General features: G+C 39.5%; 1 protein-coding gene across 1 annotated transcript in view; it reads right to left on the bottom strand.

The window, feature by feature from the left end:
- Window positions 1–292: 292 nt before the first annotated feature.
- The window catches only part of wdr27 (WD repeat domain 27), a 36,804-nt gene continuing 16,594 nt past the window's right edge, over window positions 293–20,502 (bottom strand). Inside the window, exons 21-24 of the mRNA XM_089011548.1 lie at window positions 19,266–19,363; window positions 12,985–13,087; window positions 11,021–11,119; window positions 293–1,782 (exon numbers count right to left, since the gene is read on the bottom strand). Of these exons, the coding sequence (XP_088867674.1) occupies window positions 1,669–1,782; window positions 11,021–11,119; window positions 12,985–13,087; window positions 19,266–19,363 (414 nt within the window). The 3' untranslated portion in view covers window positions 293–1,668. The remainder of the gene's footprint in view (window positions 1,783–11,020; window positions 11,120–12,984; window positions 13,088–19,265; window positions 19,364–20,502) is intronic.

The raw sequence follows: 20,502 nt of genomic DNA on the forward strand, positions 1-20,502 counted from the left end.
GGTTGCACCCAGTTTACGTCATGGACCTCATGTGCTTAGTGCTGATCACAGCCAGCCATGCACTACTACATCTGTTCTACATCATTTTGATCATTGACCTGCCCTGATGCTCATTGTAGGTAAACGGATGGGAACAACATGATGAGATTGTTTTGGGCTAATCTATATATATATATATATATATATATATATATATATATATATATATATATATATATATATATATATATATATATATATATATATATGTCCAATTGCGTAAATGTTATATCAAGATGTTAGAGTTAAATGGAGGCTGATGAAAGCGTCAAATAGTCAATCAAGCTCAGGACTTGAAAAATTATAAATTGGGGTCAAGTGAGGAGATATTTATGGAAAAATCTCATATCCGTGGTAAATGCAAAAATCCACACAACCCTGTATTTGTGTCAGATTTTTGTGAATGAAGAGAAACTTTTAGATGGGAATATGTTGAGAACTAACCACATTCAAATTCATGTTAAATGAGAGTGAGATCAAACATGCCACCACTTAAGGAGCCTTTGATTAACCTCATAAGACATGATGTTCGAATAGGCTTTTCTTGACATGATTTTATTATCTGTGTTTTGTGCTCACTGATATTTGCAGATGTTCATAATTCCATCCACCTGAATTTTCACCCCAGTTTCAGTTGAACAAAACCAGTTGAAAAAAATCAGACAGACACCATTGTGCTTAAAAGTATGGTGGTCACAAGCAGTGATGTCTTTGAAGCCAATGGGTATCGTTTGAAACAATGCCCAAAAAGTTTCACCTTGGTTTAAAACTTAGATGGGAGTGGGGGGTACTCCATCTTCCAATTGCATATGAGAAAATGCATTAAAGACGGGTGTAACCAAGGCTGCATTTATTAGCCTTAATTCCAAAAGATATGCATGGTACAAATACAACAGTGCTTAATACAAACATCGTGCATTGGACCTGTTTTTCATCAGGTAGAAGCGAACCTTTAATCAAGGTGGAAGGAATTATGAACAGTTCCAGAAAGCAGTCTGTGTTTGCACAAAATCTTCAATGTTTCAATTAGAAGATTGCTTTAAAAAAAACTAATTAATTTGTATAGGTCAAATGCCGGGCGGCCCGGTAGTCGAGGGGTTAGTACGCCTGAGAGGTCGCCGGTTCGCGTCCCGCTGCAGCCTCCCTGTGTGGAGTTTGCATGTTCTCCCCAGGCCCGCGTGGGTTTTCTCCGGGTCCTCCGGTTTCCTCCCACATTCCAAAGACATGCATGGCAGGCAGATTGAACACTCTAAATTGTCCCTTGGTGTGAGTGTGAGAGTGACTGTTTGTCTTTGTGTGCCCTGCAATTGGCTGGCAACCAATTCAGGGTTTCCCCCGCCTCGTGCCCGAAGACAGCTGGGAGAGGCTCTAGCACCCCCCGCGACCCTAGTGAGGAATAAGCGGTACGGAAAATGGATGGATGGATGGATGGAGGTTAAATGCCACACCACTGGTCAATGCGAAACATGTTTAGCAATTATTTTTGGTGTTCCCAGATGAACAGGGGTATTTGCTTCTTTGCATCCACTGCACAGGGGACCACGTTAAAATGAACAGAGCATTCTATAAATACGTAAATAAATACTGTCCAGTTTGGATTTCTATGGCCTTTGAAGAACCATCCTGTGACTACAAGGCCATGCTGGACATGTTTTTTGCAGCAGAGATGGAGTTATGAGACATACGGATCCCATTGCTGGGATCAAACAGACTTATCTTCCCATCCAGAGTCCCGGTCAGCAGCTACAGAAAAAACAACAACAAAAAATATCATTTGTTTGATATTCAGGCACCTCTCATCAATACTTCTGACCAGATGTTAATGACGCAACACAAGCTATATCAAATTGTGCATGCAATTTTGCTAAACCTCAGCTTTCTTGTCTATGTTAAGCCTCAACCATGCTAGCGACGAGCATTTCAAGTACTGTCACCCTTAAATTTGTATGACATAAAAAGAACAAAACGAAACACAAAGCAAACCGCTAGACAGTGTCACAGAGTAATGCAATATGTTTATAAAAACAAACAAATAGGATGATCAATTTAATTGTGATAGTATGCGACAAGTAATTCATCATACACTGAAGCACTGCACTAAACTAAGGCATATTGCAATTTGGCAGAGAGCACAAATAAATGCATCACACCACTGAACGAAAGGCACAGTTGTATTCAAAATAGTGGTGGAGCTGTTTTGAATTTACATGGCAGGGAATTATTCAACATCAATATTTAAAAGAGAACACTAAACAGATGCTTTATAATCAGAGTAGTAACATTTTCCATGCATCTATTCAATGACTTTAATATATTGTAAAAAGATACTACTTAAAAATCTGCCGTTTTCTCCGAAGATTGCTCACGTGTAAACATACACAAAGACACACACACAGACGCACACGCAGACACACACACACACACACACACACACACACACACACACACACACACACACACACACACACACACGCACACACACACACACACACACACACACACGCACACACACACACACACACACACGCACACACACACAAACATACGTACACTCGCACATGTTTATTCAATCACTGCTATTTCTTAGTAAAAGGAAGCATTACCTCATTTTTAAAAGTCAGCAGCCCTCATCTCAGCGCTGAGTGAAAGCAGCACTTTTTCATGAGTATTATATACTGTTACGCATTTAATCAATAAAATCTACTTATAATAGAAAATAGGGTAAAATGCAATTGGCCTGTACTCATGTAATATGACAAAAATGAATACCTTGTAATCAATATTCACACTGTTTCCAGTGCAAGCATTAACTTAAAACTGACATCCTGGTGTTTTATAATGATAATCACAATATTTCATTCTAGTGCCCTATAATAAGGCTTTTGGGGTCATTCTGAACACCAATATTGCTACCAAATATTGTTTTTATCCAAATAGGGCTAAAGTCTCCATTTAGATCAACATCAAAGTCTGCTGTGGAGCATCTTTTTTAAAACATATGAACAGTGGGAATGTGGGAGGGCGGGGAAACAAATACAGTACCTGCCAATTAGTGATATGAAACACATTTAGCTCAACTACAGACCACCATATTTCTCATGTATGGTCTAATGCTTTGTGATGCACACGAATCTTTAGCGAGTAAAGTAAATGCAGATGCAAAGCCAGCAGCAGCCTGAATAGGAGGCAATCATGGGAACATACTGTAATTTGGTGCTGACACACGCACGCACGCACGCACACACACACACATATATATATACATATATATATATATATATATATATATATATATATATATATATATATATATATATATATATATATATATATATATATATATATCGGATATATATATATATCGATAGAGATCGATATAACGAGACTTTACTGTATATATATATATATATATATATATATAGATATATATATAGAGATATAGAGATATAGAGATATAGAGAGAGAGAGAGAGAGAGAGAGAGAGAGAGAGAGAGAGAGAGAGAGAGAGAGAGAGAGAGAGAGAGAGAGAGAGAGAGAGAGAGAGAGAGACTCACTTATGCTGGTCATTGTTTTGAACAACAAACTAAGGTGTTTAGATTGTTTTACATTTTACCATCACACACTTTCAGCAAACATCTGTATTGAGGTCAGATACACTGTATCTGACCTCCAACCTTTGTTCATTGAGGCTAACTCAAGCGAGTTGATGATGACTGGCTTTTAAAGATCACGGTTCAGAGATTTAAAAACAAAATCACAGTGTTTCAATGTAGATGCAGGGGTCATGCTGGGCTCACAGTTGTGTAGCTTCCCTGGATTGTGAACTTGAAAAACAAAACACTTTAGCATAGATCCGATCTTGTATTTATCGGCAATAAATGAAACCAATGCCTGATTCATAAGCATTCAAACTTATGGAGTTTTATCAAATTAATTTTCCCACAAGAGGGAATTTTACAAGACATGAAGTATTATATTGTAGCCATGCTGTAGTCTCACCCTATGTCATAAATCAAAGTAAAAATTTGCTATGTGTGTCATCTATATACCACAATCTAAGATATTGTTGGGCATGCTTCCTGGATAGTACTGAAAAAAGAATACATATACACATAGTTCAAAGAAGGACACAAAATGTGAGATTAATTTTCTGATGGGTGCTATCCAAATTTTGCCAAAAGTGCCCGCAAATAGTCTTCAACGTTGTCAATGGGAAGCATACCAACTTAATTGGTTCCCAGACAGTGTGTAAGGGGAAAAGTGTGTATCCCAAAAACGTTTTTCCCATAGGAAACCATTAAAATGAGAATAATCTGTTCCCAGGTCTCCATAAAATATAATTTTCAACTAAATAGGCCTTTAAACTAAACACAACATTCCTTATTCTATGTATAATAAATGTGCTATTGTATTGTAATGAAAGAAATACACTGCACTGTATAATAAAGTCCTGCTTTAGATGCTGCACTTTGTCTCTTAGGCTTGCATTGTACCACCTGCCCAGGCTTTTGACCGGTTCCTCAGACACCGTTGTTATTGGGTCATCACCAATGCAGAACTTCATGTTTTTTAGCTCTCCCTTGACTATTGTGATGCTGCGTGACTTGTTCGGCTTGATTTTTATCCGGGCCCATTTGATGTTTTCCTGCAGTTTTCCAAGTAGCCGCCTGGTGCAGGCTGCAGTAGTGGTCAAGGTGGTCATGTCATCCATGTATGCCCGGATAGGTGGGAGGTGGATCCCATTCCTGGTTCGATCACCCCCCCCCACCACCCACCTTGAGGCCCTGATGAAGGCCAGGGGTGAAATCGTACAACCTGCCATGATGCCGACTTCTACATGCTGCCATGATGTTGTGAAGTAAAGTGTTGTGAAGCACAGTTGCAGGTCTTTGAAGTAGGCTTTTACCAAGGTAGTAATGGGTAATGGAACATGGAAGAAGTTGAAGGATTCCCAGAGATGGTTATGGGGAACTGAGCCAAAGGCATTGGCCAGGTCGAGGAAGATGACATGAAGATCTCTTTCGTTTTTCTTTGCCGCTTGGATTTGGTGCCAGATCATACTGGTGTGCTCCAAGCAACCAGAGAACCCAGGGATGCCAGCCTTCCGTACAGACGTATCGACGCACTTGTTCTTCTCCAGGTAGGTGGAAAGTCTCCGTGCTAACAAACTAATGATTTTCCCCTCAACGTTGAGAAGGCTAATTGGCCGGAATTGACTGATGTCTGCCGCATCCTTCTCCTTGGGAATTAGTATGCCTCTGGCCATCCGCCATGCCTTTGGTATTATCCCTTTCTGCCACACAATCCTCATGAGCGTCCAAAGATAGCACAGAACATCTGGTGCGTTCTTGTAGAGCTTATATGGAACTCCAGAGTGGCTGCCTTTCCAGCAGCTCCTGTGTTTTGCTTTTCTACTTGTATTTCTTTCATAACTTTGCTGCTGTGAATTGTAAATTTCTCCACTGCGAGACTAATAAAGGCAAATCCAATCCAATCCATTTGGCCCCCGGGGCTGATGCTGATCTTGCACGCCATACTGTATTGTCCACTTCCTTCCGTTTTGGAGGGCCAGTCTCGAGGTTGAATTCTGGTGGTTCAATAGGGGGGATATCATGTAGGATAGCTAGTTTTTCATGCCTTTTTGTGTCCTGGTGGACCTTTTCCAGATGTTCAAGTTCCTGGTTTGAGGTTTTCAGGATTCCACTTTTGTCCTTAGCGAAGAGGGGTTTTTATAGAGCTGTGTCCTTGTGTGTTCTTTGTTCTTGCGAAGTTTTCTCAAGGTTTTTGCCCTTCGTAAGGTTGCCAACCTCCATTTGATGTCCCCCTGGAGCAGCATGAGACCTTCTTTCTCTGCATCAAAGGCCTCCTTCCACAGGTTTCGCAGGTCCCTTCTTTCTCTGACCAGTCTGTCTATCTCTTGTTGTCTCCTGGATTTGGTTGGTGGTGATCTTGCATTGGCGGTTTTCCGGATCTACACTCGAAAGCGCTCCTCCCCGTAGTGATAGATGATGTCACCAATATTTTCCAGCTTTTTCCCTGCTGTGCCCACTTGTTGCTTCAAGATTTTGGTCACATCGTTATTGACGGTTTCCCACTCTCTTTTCTCGATAGCTTTTGGCCACTTCACACTTGGTCTGTGCCCTTTGATCTTGTCCTACTTGGGAGGTCTCTGTGGTTGCGTGGGCTCTTCCACCTTTCGTTCTGTAAGTGCATTACCATCCTCATTGTCAGGGGTGTTGACGCTCTGTGAACTTTGGTTTTCGTCCCGTCGCTGTGCTTCACTCGACTTATTTGACGTCTGACTTCGTAAGAAATATTGGTCAATGCAAGGCCCTTGTCTCTGCTTTCCCAAGCACTGTCTCTGCCCTTTAAACCGATAACTGATGTTACTTTTGGGGATAACATGCAAAATCCACACAGGAAGGCCAGAGCCACGTTCAAAACCATGAACTCTGCATTACAAGGACAACGTGTTAAGCACTTGCTCACCGGATCGCCTGTATCCAGTGAATACAACTTGACTTTTCTTGAAAGTGGTTGTTGGGCAGTGTAATTGAAAGAGCCACTGCAGCTCATGGTAGTTACAAAACCATGACGGCGGAAAAAAACATTGGCACTGCCCTACCCACTCTGGAGGACTTGCACACTGCAAGAATCCAAACTAGGGCGTGGAAAATCCTACTGGACCCTCCGCACCCTGCCCACCACCTTTTCCAGCTACTCCCCTCAGGCAGGCGCTACCGATCCATGCGCACCAAATCCAACAGACATTTAAACAGCTTCTTCCTCCAAGCCATTAACTCTTTGAACTCTTTCAACGGTAGCCAAAATGGAACTGTATAGTGCCACTTAGCAGTTTTTTTGACGACGATACTAGTGCAGCGTGTTCTACCGGAAACAAATTCCTTGTGTGTTCTACATACTTGGCAATAAAGATGATTCTGATTCTGATGAGTGCATTCGTTAATTTATAGAAAAGCGTGTACTCTGCTACTGAAGCAGATTTTCAGTTCTTGTAGGTATCCCAATACTTTTTAACTGCCTTGGTTGATCTGCTGAGAAGGACTCATGGCTTCCTGTTTAATGGTCGTCCAGCTCTATTAAACCCACACATGCGGCTCTCAGAAAAGTTCCGTCTCATCTCCGTCTGAGTCTCATTCAGATGTGACATTCTGGAGCAGGCGGCTCTGTGTTTGCTGTCTGACCATCCAATGGAATGCTTCCTGAGAGCAGGAAAATAATCCAAAAAGTGGGGGGGAAAGTAGTGGGAATAGTTTCAAATGCCAACTGGCCACAAATGAAATAATACTGAAGAAAGTCGAGTGGGATGCCAGCTGCATTTTTTTCCAGGCTGGAGAGAGCCAAGATGATACATGTGGACATTTGAAGACAAGAGCGAATGGGATGATTCACTTGGTCTTCCAAGTTGGGGGAGGCTGACAGAACAGCTGCTGGTGTCAGTAAGCGGTCACAGCTCTGAACTCCTGCAGCTAACGCTATTGGCAAATGATGAATCATCAACATATTTCATCAAGAGGCAATCAACAATTTGAACAATATGGCTGTTTCCTTGCATATTTGATCTAAGTACACGAAGATTCATCTATTCCTTCGTTTTCCGATCCACTTCTCCTCACAAGGGTCACGCGGGGTTGCTGGAGTCGATCACAGCCATTTTGGAGTAGGAGGCAGGGGACACTGAACTGGTTTTCCAGGGAACAGAGACAAACAACAGTCTGTACTCACACCTCGGGACAATTTAAGTGTTCAATCAACCTGCTATGCATATTTTTGGAATGTAGGATTATCAATCAGCATGCCATGCATGATTTTGGAATGTGAGATTACCCGGAAAAAAAAAAAACACAGACACGGGGAGACCACACAAACTCCGGATAGGCAGGCCGGAGGTGGAATCGAAACCATTACCTGTGCACTGTGAGGTTGATGCACGAACCACTGAACCAACGGGCTGCCCGCAACTCGACAGAGTAAGGCCATAGTCAGAAGCGAACCTTGCATATCTTCACTGTGAAGCAGGTGTGTTAACCAGTCAACATAAAAACAGAAGAAGTAGCTCAATCATTTTTCAAGCCACAGGGTTTAAAGCGTGCGAAAAATATTGCCTTTATATAAATATAAATTCTGGTCCATATTTGGAGGCTTGTTGTAGTTGTTGGATGTATCTGATGTCTGACTTGTAAATATAACCAGTGCCTCATGTGCTCCCGGTCTGGGAACTTCTCTGAATATTACAATCCATGTATGAGACATGTCTTCTGAAGTCTGCCAATGCTTTCAAAAATATTTCATCATGTAACCCTCATTTTTTAATGCTATGTAGCCAATATCAAAAACAGATTGCCACATTAGCTCTTTGTGTGCATGAACACGCTGACGTGTTAACCTTTCATTTAACCATTTCTTTTCTCTGTTGAATCTGGGAATGGCTCAAAAAACACTTTCCATTTGAACAAGGAGACAACAAATTATTTATGAAATTAACTGTGTCATTTGACAAGTGTGTTTGCATGACTGAAAGCTTTGAGGTCAGACTGGCTCAGGCTTGTCCACAATCATACCTCAGTAATGCTAGCTGTAGGCCTAGAATGTCTGTGATTTCCTAAAATGCTCTGAGCTCTTTCCTCCTGCACTGTTCACATTCATATCCTATTATTCAACAGTCCCAAGGTAGAATCTTGCAACCCCGAAGTTTTTCACCTATTTTCTTCACCTATTTCATACAGCATTATTGTGATGTTTCCAAAGAAATTTAGAGTTTGGCAAACATTGTTATGAAAATGTGCCCAAAGAGTTCTAATCATTTTTGGGGTTTGAACATCATCATGCAGGACCTCATTTAATGTAAGCCGTCAGGAGACCTCAGGAAACACCAAATTTGGCCCAATTATTGGTATTCGTGTTCCTTTCTGAAGCATAGAAACTTTCAGCGAGGCAAAAGTGCTATTGAACAGGGCGACCAGCTTCCAGTCGGAGATATTTGCCAGAATCTAGTCGACGAGAGACACTCTACAGGTGTTTTATTTTAGTGCATTCTCACTTTGTGGCCGCTGCTTTGTGCACTCAACAAACAAACAAATAAATAATTAAAACAAGCGGCCTGGTGGTCCAGTGGTTAGTGTGTTGACTTCACAGTGGAGAAGTCGTAGGTTCGTTCCGGCCTCCCTGCGTTGCGTTTACATGTGCTCCCCGGACTTGTGTAGGTTTTCTCTGAGTACTCTGGTTTCCTTTCACATTCCAAAACATGCATGGCAGGCTGATTGAACACCCCAAACTGTCCAGTTAACAGACCCACGGATTTTTGTGCACTTTCATTTTGAGATTTACTCTTTAATTTTACATTTATTTCTTAATAATTGTATTAGATCTGAAGTAAACAATGGCAACAGTGTGTATTTAAAATATTTAATGTACCACACTATTGTGTTTAGTTATGCACAGGTTGGGACAAACAATTTAGTGTAGATTTTACAGCAGTCATCCACATAAAAAAATATCAAAATTAGAACCGTTCCTTCACTGTCATAGCACAGAAAGAAAATTGGGAGACTGAATTGAAGGTGACTAGGAACAGACATCATTGGCACATTTTCCATGCCTATTGTACAGATTGTTAATGTGACAAATGTGTTTTCCATCGCTGGTGTGGAACAACATGACAGGAGCTATCAACAGCTTCCTATTAGAAAACACAGCGATTACCATAACCCAAATAATGCGGGCTCCCTGGGGCCAATTTCCCTTGTTTGACCCAGTAACCTGTTTCTCAAAACCGACTGTTCATTTGCCTCAGGGTAGCTATAGCATATTTGCTTTGCCTTTACATATGATACTGAAGCAACTAAATTCCATACAAGGGAGCGAGTACAAGCGCAGTATTATTAAAATGGCTTTGGCTTTCAACAACTGCTGACATTGGATGTCACTCTCCAAAATCATAAAATAAAAATAAACATGCAGAAAAAGTTACACTGACAGATGTATGCCACCTGGAGTCCTCCAATTAGGTAAGACTCCATAGAACAAAAAAAAACAATTAAGTGAAGTAAAATTTTGGGATCTCTCATAAGAGTGTTAAGGGGAATGCACAACAAACCTGGGGGAATGAACCACAGACATGATCGAACAGCCTTGATGGTCTTTTGGGGATTAGGGTGGAAACGTGAGTGCTCAATGAATGGAAAATTTGCATTCCATTATCTTTCTGGGGCTTGTAGTTGCAAATTCTCACAGCGTTAAATATGGAAAACATCTGGCTGAGAGATATATCCCAAAGATAGCGGGAAGAGCACCTTTATGGGCAAACTGTTGATGCTTCCTTATTTTTTGTCTGGTCTTTTTCCCCTGCACAAAACGGGTTTCCTAAATACTGCACTCAGAATTTGCAACATATGTTATATACCATTCATTATCAGGCGTTTTAAGTTAATCATTTTTAATTAAGATTGACTTTGTTAACCAAGGAGCGAGTTCATTACTGCATCACAAACTCCTTGTGAATCATTGGGAGGAAAAGGAAATTAAAATTTACAACTCCTGTAAAAGAGGGGCAATTTTGTTCACTGTATGAGTAATGTTAAGCTTTCTAATAAATTCATCAAACAGCCAAATCATTTGGCACGCATGTCCTCTGGAGTATTTATCTTATTTCGCAACAGGAAAAACAACAGAAATGACATAGAGTAATTGTGCCTCCAGGATGCTCACAGAAAATACGATATCAATCTTATAATGATTCTTATTATTGATTGATTGTTATTTCATGTTTTTTCTTCTTTTGACTTCAAGATGGCGCCGCGAGAGTGGCTGCCATTCCAGCAGCTTTTATATTTTGTTTTTCTACTTATTTTTTTATAGCATGTGACCTTGATTCCATCTCACGGAATCATTCAACGAATGTTTGTTGCTGTATGGGTATGTGTCACATGGTTAGTTTACGCTCAATCAACTCCTCTCTTACTTGTGGAGTAGCGGGGTTGAAGGCCACACTGAGCACCGTCTCAGAATGTCTCTGGAGCTTGTGAAGGTAGCTGCTGCTTCTTATGTCATACACATAAGCCTGTAACAAAGACAATGGAGACAATGACAAACATTACTAAAGCCTTTTGATCACAAGATGTGAGACTATATCTTATAGAGCATTAGGAGAAAATGATTTTGCATCAAATTTGGAAAATCAGCTACAACCCTTGTTGGTTCCACGACTGTCCATAAATCAAAACATCAGGGTATGTTTAGACTTTGTAACATTAGTAAAGCTGATTTTGTGCATTTAAGACTGGTTATATAAAAGTGACTTTTGTCATATCTGTCTTTGTTTTTGTTCCAGCTCCAGCTGGAGTGAAGGGTGTTCCACTCTAGTGGGCACATCTGTATCTTGCTCTCGATCCAAGCCTTGTAAGAACAGTGAAATGGTATACTTTCTGTCAGACTACTGACCTCATTAATGCTGGTTCTGCCCGAGTGTTGTCTTCTTGACCTAGTTCAGTCATTTTGCAAGTGGTGGTATTATTTAGTCTTTTTTTTATCTTGTTGTTTTTGTGAGTACATTGTTCCCTTGTCATTTCGTTTGTGTTCTCTGTGTTACTTTGCCTTGCCCTTTTAAAGCGCTTTTGTCTTAAACTTTAACATCTGTCTATTTTATGGTCAGCCACTAGTTTAGTGGTTTTGCATAACCCTTAAAACCACCGGGTTAAGGTAATAGATGACAATTTCACCAGTTTGTGATTGTTCCAATGTTAAATTAGAATGCAAAATGCCCCCAAGGTCAAGGACGACTGGTTAGGAATTTTTAATAAATAAGTGATGATGACTTCCCAGAGATGTGAATGTGTTAACTTTGGCTGCAATCTAGCCTTAAGAGCCATTTGTTTAGTTGAGTGCCACAAGCATACGAAAACAGATGTGGAGATCGATGTTCGTTACCAGACGACGACTCATCATATTCTTGCAGCTGTTTAGTGTTCGGATTCTCTGAATAAGGCTCAAGGAAAACCATCTATGAGTAGTCTTTCCTCTCCAAGATAGGTGATGCGTGTGGTGGCTAACAGGGCATTATTTGGCTGGAAGAACATTTTATTTCAAAATGTTCACCCCCATTTATAAGTAGAGTAAAGCAGCAAGTCCATATTTTTTTCCTTTGCCTGTACCAGTGGTCCTTACTGGTGAGCTGGAGCCCATTGCTGGCTTTAGGGGAGAGGTGTGGTACATTGTGTCACCAGACTGACATTAAAATTATTATTGTGGGTGTATAGAAAAATGCCAATGTGTAAATTCTTATTACCTTAATTTTAGTACAAACATTAGTGAGTACTTTTTGTGGAAAGATACAGATGTAAATCTTACCTCCCCAGCAGGGCACATTTGCACTGTTCAAGCAAATGTAGTAAGTGCTTATTTCCTTCTACTGCTTTTTATTCATACAAACACAATAAGGAGAAACAGGACATTTTCCAAGACACTTTGAAGGCAAGTAAATAATCACTGTCTGGAAAAGCTATTAAAAAACACTATTTCAACATGTTGAATTGGGACTTTGGAAAAAGGTCTGAGTCCAATTAAATATGAGTCAAACTCAGAATAAAACAAAAAACGCTGTTAGAATGGACCCCCAGACACTTCACTGTGAAGCAATAGAATCTGATTATTATAACAAGTCCTTGAATTCATGTTAACTATAGCAGAAAAATGACCATATACATCCACATCTGTTAATTTGGCATACCAATACATTGTCCCTGATTTAGATTCAATTATGAAATAAAATACATGAAAATTACAACCACACACTGATGGCATAGCTGTTAACCATCCTGTAAATCAACCTGTACCTCCCGGAACTATCCATGACTTCAGTTATTGGCACTCTGTGGTATTTTTCATTTTAAGGGTACCAGGGTAAAAGCTCACATGTTTACAACTTACACATTTGTCCTCTGAGCCGCACGCTACAAATCGACCACACGGAGAAATGGCGGAAGAGCAGGAATGGCAGCGGTTCACATGGTTGTCGTAACGCCGTACACACCTGAGGAGAGTCCAACGGGGGATTGTTGACACAAGAGAGGCTTGCATAATTTTGCACAAAAATCTCAAGTGTTCAAAGACGTGACACTAAAGGATCCCTCAAGACTTAAACAGGAACCATCAACTTCATGTTTTGCTATTTCTTTGGCTTAAGGAACAAAAGATGACAGCAATGACAAAGACAATGATTAAGACTAGTCACTCTTGTCTAGTGTGAACAAATGCATCACTTTCGAGAAGATTTTAATGGAAACAATTTTAATTAAGTAGAGGTTATTTCTCCTTGTGTACTAGAGTCCCACGTATGCTCAGACCAGGTCAACGCACAAAAGAAGACTGTTAAAAAGCTAATTGCAACCACGGTCAATAATTTCTGTAATTTTCACAAAAATCAGAATCTGTGGTGTGACAAAGTTGGCACGGGCTAACAGACAATACAACAAACAGGAGGTAGTATTTGACAAATGGCTGCCTCTCATCACATACTGGGCTGTACGTTTGCTTTGCAACCGCATGAAATGTCTTTACAATGCTCCTGACAGCTCACAGAGTAAACGTCTTGCTGCATGTGCTGAAATGTTGCAGATGCAAGCTTTAACCAGAGAACATATCTTGAACATTCATGTTGAAGTAATCAAACTGAGTGAAAGTAGGTCAAAGACAAAGACTATTGACTACTGTATTCCCAGTTAGCGAGGCCTGGGCGGGGGCAGGAGGGTGATCGGGGTTTTTGGGGAGGGGGGGAGATATAATGACAATATAATACACACATTTTAAGAGACTAATGCAAGTGCTTTGGACATCACAGTTCTTAACGGTTCTTGTGGTTGTGTTTAAGAAATGTCTTGTTGGTACATGAAAGGTCATAGGTTACAGTCACTCTCACTGGAACTTCACGGGAACGACTTCAGGGACTCTAATCTTCTACTTTGGAGTTGGTCCAATTGATGATGGCTGGCATTTAATCAACAATCGAGTATTATGAGTGACGATGGCTATATTTTAATAGAAAAACATTCCATAAAAACCTGGAGTGACTTCAAAAGCTGTCTCCGCCAAAATAGTCGTAATTAAACGTGAATATGGATCTCCATGAGTCACTCACAATAATCATTTGACTATTGAGCTAAGGCATCTCTACCATCAGTTTCAACAATGCAAGTTCAACAATGCATTTTGATCATTTTAAATATTGTGACTACTATTATCACAAAAAAGACACCTTACCTATATCTTGTAGTGGTGTAAAATATCATTCACTATGAATATATTTTTATTAAGAATTGAGACAATGCTACCCGGTTTACGGTTGTGGCAAATTGGAATCAGACCCACTGCGTCATGCAGATTATGTCTTCTTAACCTCCTTATGAGAATGCCAAATAACCCAAAAAAGAACACTACAAAAGGAAATTGTTTCACAGCACTGCGTTCTCGGCCTCTTTCCCGAAGTCCTTTGGGGTTGGCTAAAGCTCACTCATAACGCTAAACAGAAGAATTGGTCGAGAAAGGGACAGATCTTCCTCAGAACAGCAAATACCACCATCAAATGAAATATGCTGGCATGAAGTCAAGCCTAGTTAGAAAAAGGTATTTCCCAGCACTGTGACCCAGTTAAAAAAAAAACCTAAATAGAGAAAACAGACAAAGCTAAAAATGGGAAGTGCAGTGACATATTATAGCAGTGACAACATGTCAAGTCATTGGCAGCTAGTAAAACCTGGTGATATGGGAAAAACAGAAGGCGAGTAAAACTTTTGGGAGTAAAATCCAAATTCTGATTCAGTCTCCTGTCTCCGACCCTACTGAATGTCTTTCCCATTTGGTAAGAGAACTAACATTAATTATTCACATCTCAAATGTCAAATATGACGGCACAGCTCTTTTAATTTTGTAAAAAAATAAAAATAATGATAACAACACTATTAATCCTAGACTGTTGAATGGCTAACATGTGGAGCTGTGGTGAAAAGTGCTCACACGGGCTGCCAACATAAAACTGACAATAAGCAGTGTAACACCCTTTTAATTTACAAGGTCAAAATCAGGTACGGTTCTACACAGAGGCTGTGTCATGCTACAGTCCATTTAGAAATGTGTGTAGGACTAGTTAAGCCCCTTCTTAATTTGATATTTTAAAATATATTTAAGAAGTATTCAACCCGCACTCCCGACTATGTATCAGTCAAGACCCACTGGAGCCGTGCCTGGTTAGAATGAAAACTGACTGCTTTGACGAAAGTAGGAGATGCTTAGCTCTAGCTCTTTACATACTCACACGCACACACTCACGCACATATACACACACAAACACACACACACACGCACACATGCACACACACACGCGCACATGCACACACACACGCGCACACACACACGACTGGTGATTGTTCAGTATTTGAGTGATGACGAACAGACAGTGGGTTTGATCCTCTTTGAGTGGGAGCCCTAAGGGCCCCTTCATGCACCTGAGTATTCAGTGTCAGGCATCTAGTTAATGCTGAACATTTGAATTAAGATGACTTTCAGCAACATTCATAGAAAACGCCAGCGTTCACCATACCCCTTCCCCCCCAACCACCACAATCAAACAAAGCACCACCTAAGAAAATACTGCAGGTAATTTTTCCCATGGGATAATTATTCCAGTCATTGATATGTTTAATCAGGCAATATGTTATTTAACCCAACTCATGCAACAGGTAGCTTTTCATTTCAATAATAACCACATCAAAAACAAACGAAGGAGCCAATAGAGACTTTAAAATTTGGGTTACAACTGTCAAATTATTCATTCGTGGTGACCCATAATTTTCTGGGAAAATGTACAGTTGGAAAATAAAATTGAAAAGATCATTTCGATGTTTGGTGGGTTGAGATGGTACAAAGTAAAGGTCTGCATTAAATACAGAAAATATGTGCATAATTCAAAGAGAACACATGATTTTGTGCTGAACAGCTGTGTTTCCTGAAGAAAACAACTCATCACTGATGCAAAGGGGGGAAATTGCTTAGTTTGCTTCCGGGAGGAGAAAGATTGGACTTTAGAGCTATGTAAAAGAGTGACATGGGTCTTATAATTCCAGTTCTGACCTTGTTCCATAGTGATTGGTACACCACAATATAAAGGAATGCAGTCATCAAATTGTTGATGTGGCCGTGCTTCAGTTGGTCACATCAAGGTTCCACATTATGAAACAAAAGATTAGGCATTTGGTGAAAAAATGATACAATCAGGCTAACTTTCTATTGTGTTTAGTTCATTACTTCCGAATATCAGATATACTGTCGAGGAGTCTACAAGAACATTATTCAAGCACCAACCATTCAAAGTGGACACAAAAAGTCAATATACAAAGCAGCCTGTCAGGGTAAAAGAAGAACACCATGCAATGAAAAACATATCTGAAATAATGTATCGTTCCATGAGGGTTTAAATCACTCTTCTTTATTTTTCAAGGAATTCTGCTGCACATTCAGATAGTAAAGTGTAATAAAATATTTCAGTCATGTCCTGTAAGGAAACCACTACCTTATATACATTTGGGTCACTGAACCTCTTTCAACTCGAGCCGTGGGAGTTCAACATACAGAACATAAAATTAGGGAGGCTAGAAAAAGTGCTTCCCATGTGCTTAATCTTGGTTGGGTTTTATTACATGAGTAAATCATTCTAGCCAGCTATTAAAAAAAGAATGAGAAGCACATAAATATTCATTAGATAGCAGGAGAGTTTTAATCGATTTTGGGACAAAGATTGAACATGGATGCAATAACTCCAACTGAGTCAGAACAAATACTTTGAATGACCCTATCTGTGTGAACAAAATATCCTCTGATAGACAAACAATTTTGGTTACATATTCTTTGACACAATAATTAGTTAAAGTGTGTACATTTTTGAGAATTGATCAATGGCATTGTTAACCCTGTGGCAGTGAAGCATTCTGAAAATGTTCTGAAAATGAATTGATTGATTTTTTATTTCATTTCTTAATTTTTTTTAATATCGATTTTTTTTGGGGTATACGAAAAAAATAATATATGTAATATGTATAGAAATATAAAGTAATGAGAAAAAGGCTTACTATTATTCACTGAAACACTGGAAAATGGAAATTAACATTGCAGAAGCAGTAATCACTGGGATCTAAGAAATGGGATTGCCAAGCGCAAAGTGTGTTTAAGCTGCAAGATCTCCCTTGCGGATGACAGACGTCATGGGCAATTGGAGACCACCTGGCACCCAATCACACCAATTGTCATATTCTACTCCGTCGTTTTTAGCACCAACTGAGATGGAGGGTGTGTCACTTCAGTGGTGCATCTATTTCTTGTTCCCCATCAAGCCTTGCACAGTATTTAAGGACTGTCAAGTTTCCAATTCTCTTTTGGATCTTGACCTTGCTTGCTGTTATGACTAGAGATATTTTCTGGAGCTCATGTTTATAGTCACTCCTTTTCTGATATTACCTGGTTTTCTAAGTTTTTCATTCTTGTCTGATATCAGTCTCATGTGTTTGGGGCTTTGCCTTTTATTGATCAGAATCAGAAAACCTTTATTCCTTTATGTATTCCCTTATTTATTTATTTATTTATTTATTTATTTATTTATTTATGTGTTTTTTGGGGTTTCAAAGTTACCTTGCCGTTGGCAAGTGCTTATTGTTCAAAAGTAGTTTTCCTGGGTCTGTGTCACCAGCGATTTCTGTTGGTATTTTGAGGGTCCTCCACTTTTGCTAAATATATTTGGGAGTTTGTCTAAATCTGCATTTGTGGGATATGCACACCATCTGGTCCATTTCTGAACCGTGTAACCTATGGGCCCTACAAATCAAATGTTGGCTTTCAACATTCTCACAGTATTAGCTGAATGTGAAATGTTTTGCTCATGTCCTATGCATCCCTTGGGTGCAAAACCCGTCCGTCCATATAAAAATGTAGTGAGGCCCTTGCAATGGATGTTTACTTTGAATTATAAATAGGAACGAAATTATTTTTTACACGTTGATGTTGTTAAATGCTTAGTTAGAGTTTTTATGATGAAGCATTAGTTCAGCTAATGAAAAAAATATCATGTTTTACTGCAGAACTTAAAGCTGCCATAACATTTCCTCACATGGCAATCCTTTGCCACGTACTATGTATGTATGTATGTATGTATGTATGTATGTATGTATGTATGTATGTATGTATGTATGTATGTATGTATGTATGTATGTATGTATGTATGTATGTATGTATGTATGTATGTACATGAAAATTATTTCAGGCAATTTGATTAAAAACAGTGACATTCTATTTCACCAACAGTTGCGGAAGAAGATTCCTGTAGGTCTGTCCAAAAAGCTTTATTGTAATTTTACAAGAATAACACACACTTGTATATTATATGCCTCCACTGACTGAATCACCTGTCTAAATGTGATGTTCCTTTGTACTTGTGAATTATGTGTTCCCCTGATTTGCTGAGTAGTTATACATGCTGAGACGTGTGTTATTATCAAGAAATTTGATATACTATGGTTTCTTGTGTTCAGGTGTGTATTTATCGAGTCAATAGAAATTCTCTTAGCTTGTTAACAGTTTTGATTGTCAACAAGCCTTCCTTAGAGCTGTCGGAGCTGTTTGTTGTGAGATGGATCCATCTTGTTTGATGTAAAAAAAATAAAGATGGAACAAGGTCCTGGATATGCGACAAGTGTCTCGGAAGAGATAGGGCATTTTAAAATTGTAGATGTGGGGAAAATATCTAGTCTCGCTTATACAATTCACGACATTGGGGAAAACACATTTGTTTTTATTCTTGGGGAGCAGCAAAAAGTGTTGATTTGGGCCCTGGTAAATATATATCCAATGTGACTTTTTTTAATGCACCCTCAAATTTTGTGGACAAAACATATAGCCAACAGATTAAAACAACAATACAGAAATGTGAACCAAGTATGCAAAAAATATTTAGTCTTTATATATATATATATATATATATATATATATATATATATATATATATATATATATATATATATATATATATATATATATATATATATATATATATTTATATTTAGTTAAATATTTACTCATTTCGATAAATTGAATTGTGAAGCAACTGATTCAAAATAAAAATAAATCTGGCCAACTATAATTATTTGGACAGCAAAGAATCATACACTAACCTAAGTGTGCGAAGGTCCCACAACTTCAAGCCATCTGTGACTGCACTCGTGAGGAAGAGGTTATATGATTCTCGCGCCTGTGTGCTGAACATCGAGCCCTGTGAAATATACACAAATGGATGAAAATGCCTAGTCAGAAAACACATGACTCAAATAGTTTGCGACTTAGCTTCTTAGAAAATGAAGTGCTGGAAAAGACTTTTGCAATATAGCCTGTATAAGCAAACCGCTTCCAAATATTTCATTGCACTTCACACAACAGTGTGGAGAGAGCTAGAATTAAAGCCAATGGTAGTGAAGCTGGAATATGAGATGTTTTCTTTTCATCAATTTGTTTTCCATCCTTGTGCCACAGCAGTGAGATCACACTCACTTATATATAGTTTCCATAGCACACATACACTCCACATGACTTCCCTACCAACTCTTCAGATGATGCATCAAGGTGTATGTGAAATAGGGGGCATTTTTTTGTGAAAAAATATTTCCATGAGTGTGAGAACGGGAGTCTGAGGGGGCATTTCCAGTTCACGTTTCCAAGAAGTCCTCTGCGCTTCTGCAGTGATGAGTTCCAGGTGAGTTTTTAACAGTAGAGGCAATGGAAAATTCTATTAAGAAATGCCGCTTCCCATGCCCATGCAGCAGTTCATCTGAGTTGTCAGCCTTGAGACTAGATAGTCCAGGGAAAAGCGACCCTCTCTGGTATTATCCCAAACCCCCTGCACTCCTCAGGCCCTCGGGCACCCATTGACGCAATAGCTCAGTTGAACCAACATAGTCAAAATTGATGCACACAATAGCTGCCGTGACAGTCGAGAGGCAACTGAAAGGGCAAGGCATGATGTCAACTGTGAGCATCACACTTGAACGCGTGCATTTGATCCACACCGCTGGCTGCTGTTTATCCAGCTAATCTAGTCTACCAAACATGCATAGGTCAACAAGCCAAAACGAGGTTATGTAACAGTATGGAAACACTTTCAGTACATGTGCTTTAAAGTTCACGTGACAATGGAGATGACTCGTTATATAAAGTGTAAGACACGTTCTTTGTCGACTGTTCAGCAGACATCGCCAGTTGACATTTATCAATAATATTGATGGTTTTCATTGTGAGTGATTCACTATTCTATTCTTTGGAGCACAATAATGGCTATGGATGCAGGCCCAAGATGTCTACTTGTTAGACAACAACAAATTGGGCCCACTCGGGTCCAAGGCAGTGATGTGGGAGTAT

The sequence above is a fragment of the Hippocampus bargibanti genome, linkage group LG13 (assembly GCF_051943395.1).
Source record: "Hippocampus bargibanti isolate YZ-2025 linkage group LG13, ASM5194339v1, whole genome shotgun sequence".
Lineage (NCBI taxonomy): Eukaryota > Metazoa > Chordata > Actinopteri > Syngnathiformes > Syngnathidae > Hippocampus > Hippocampus bargibanti.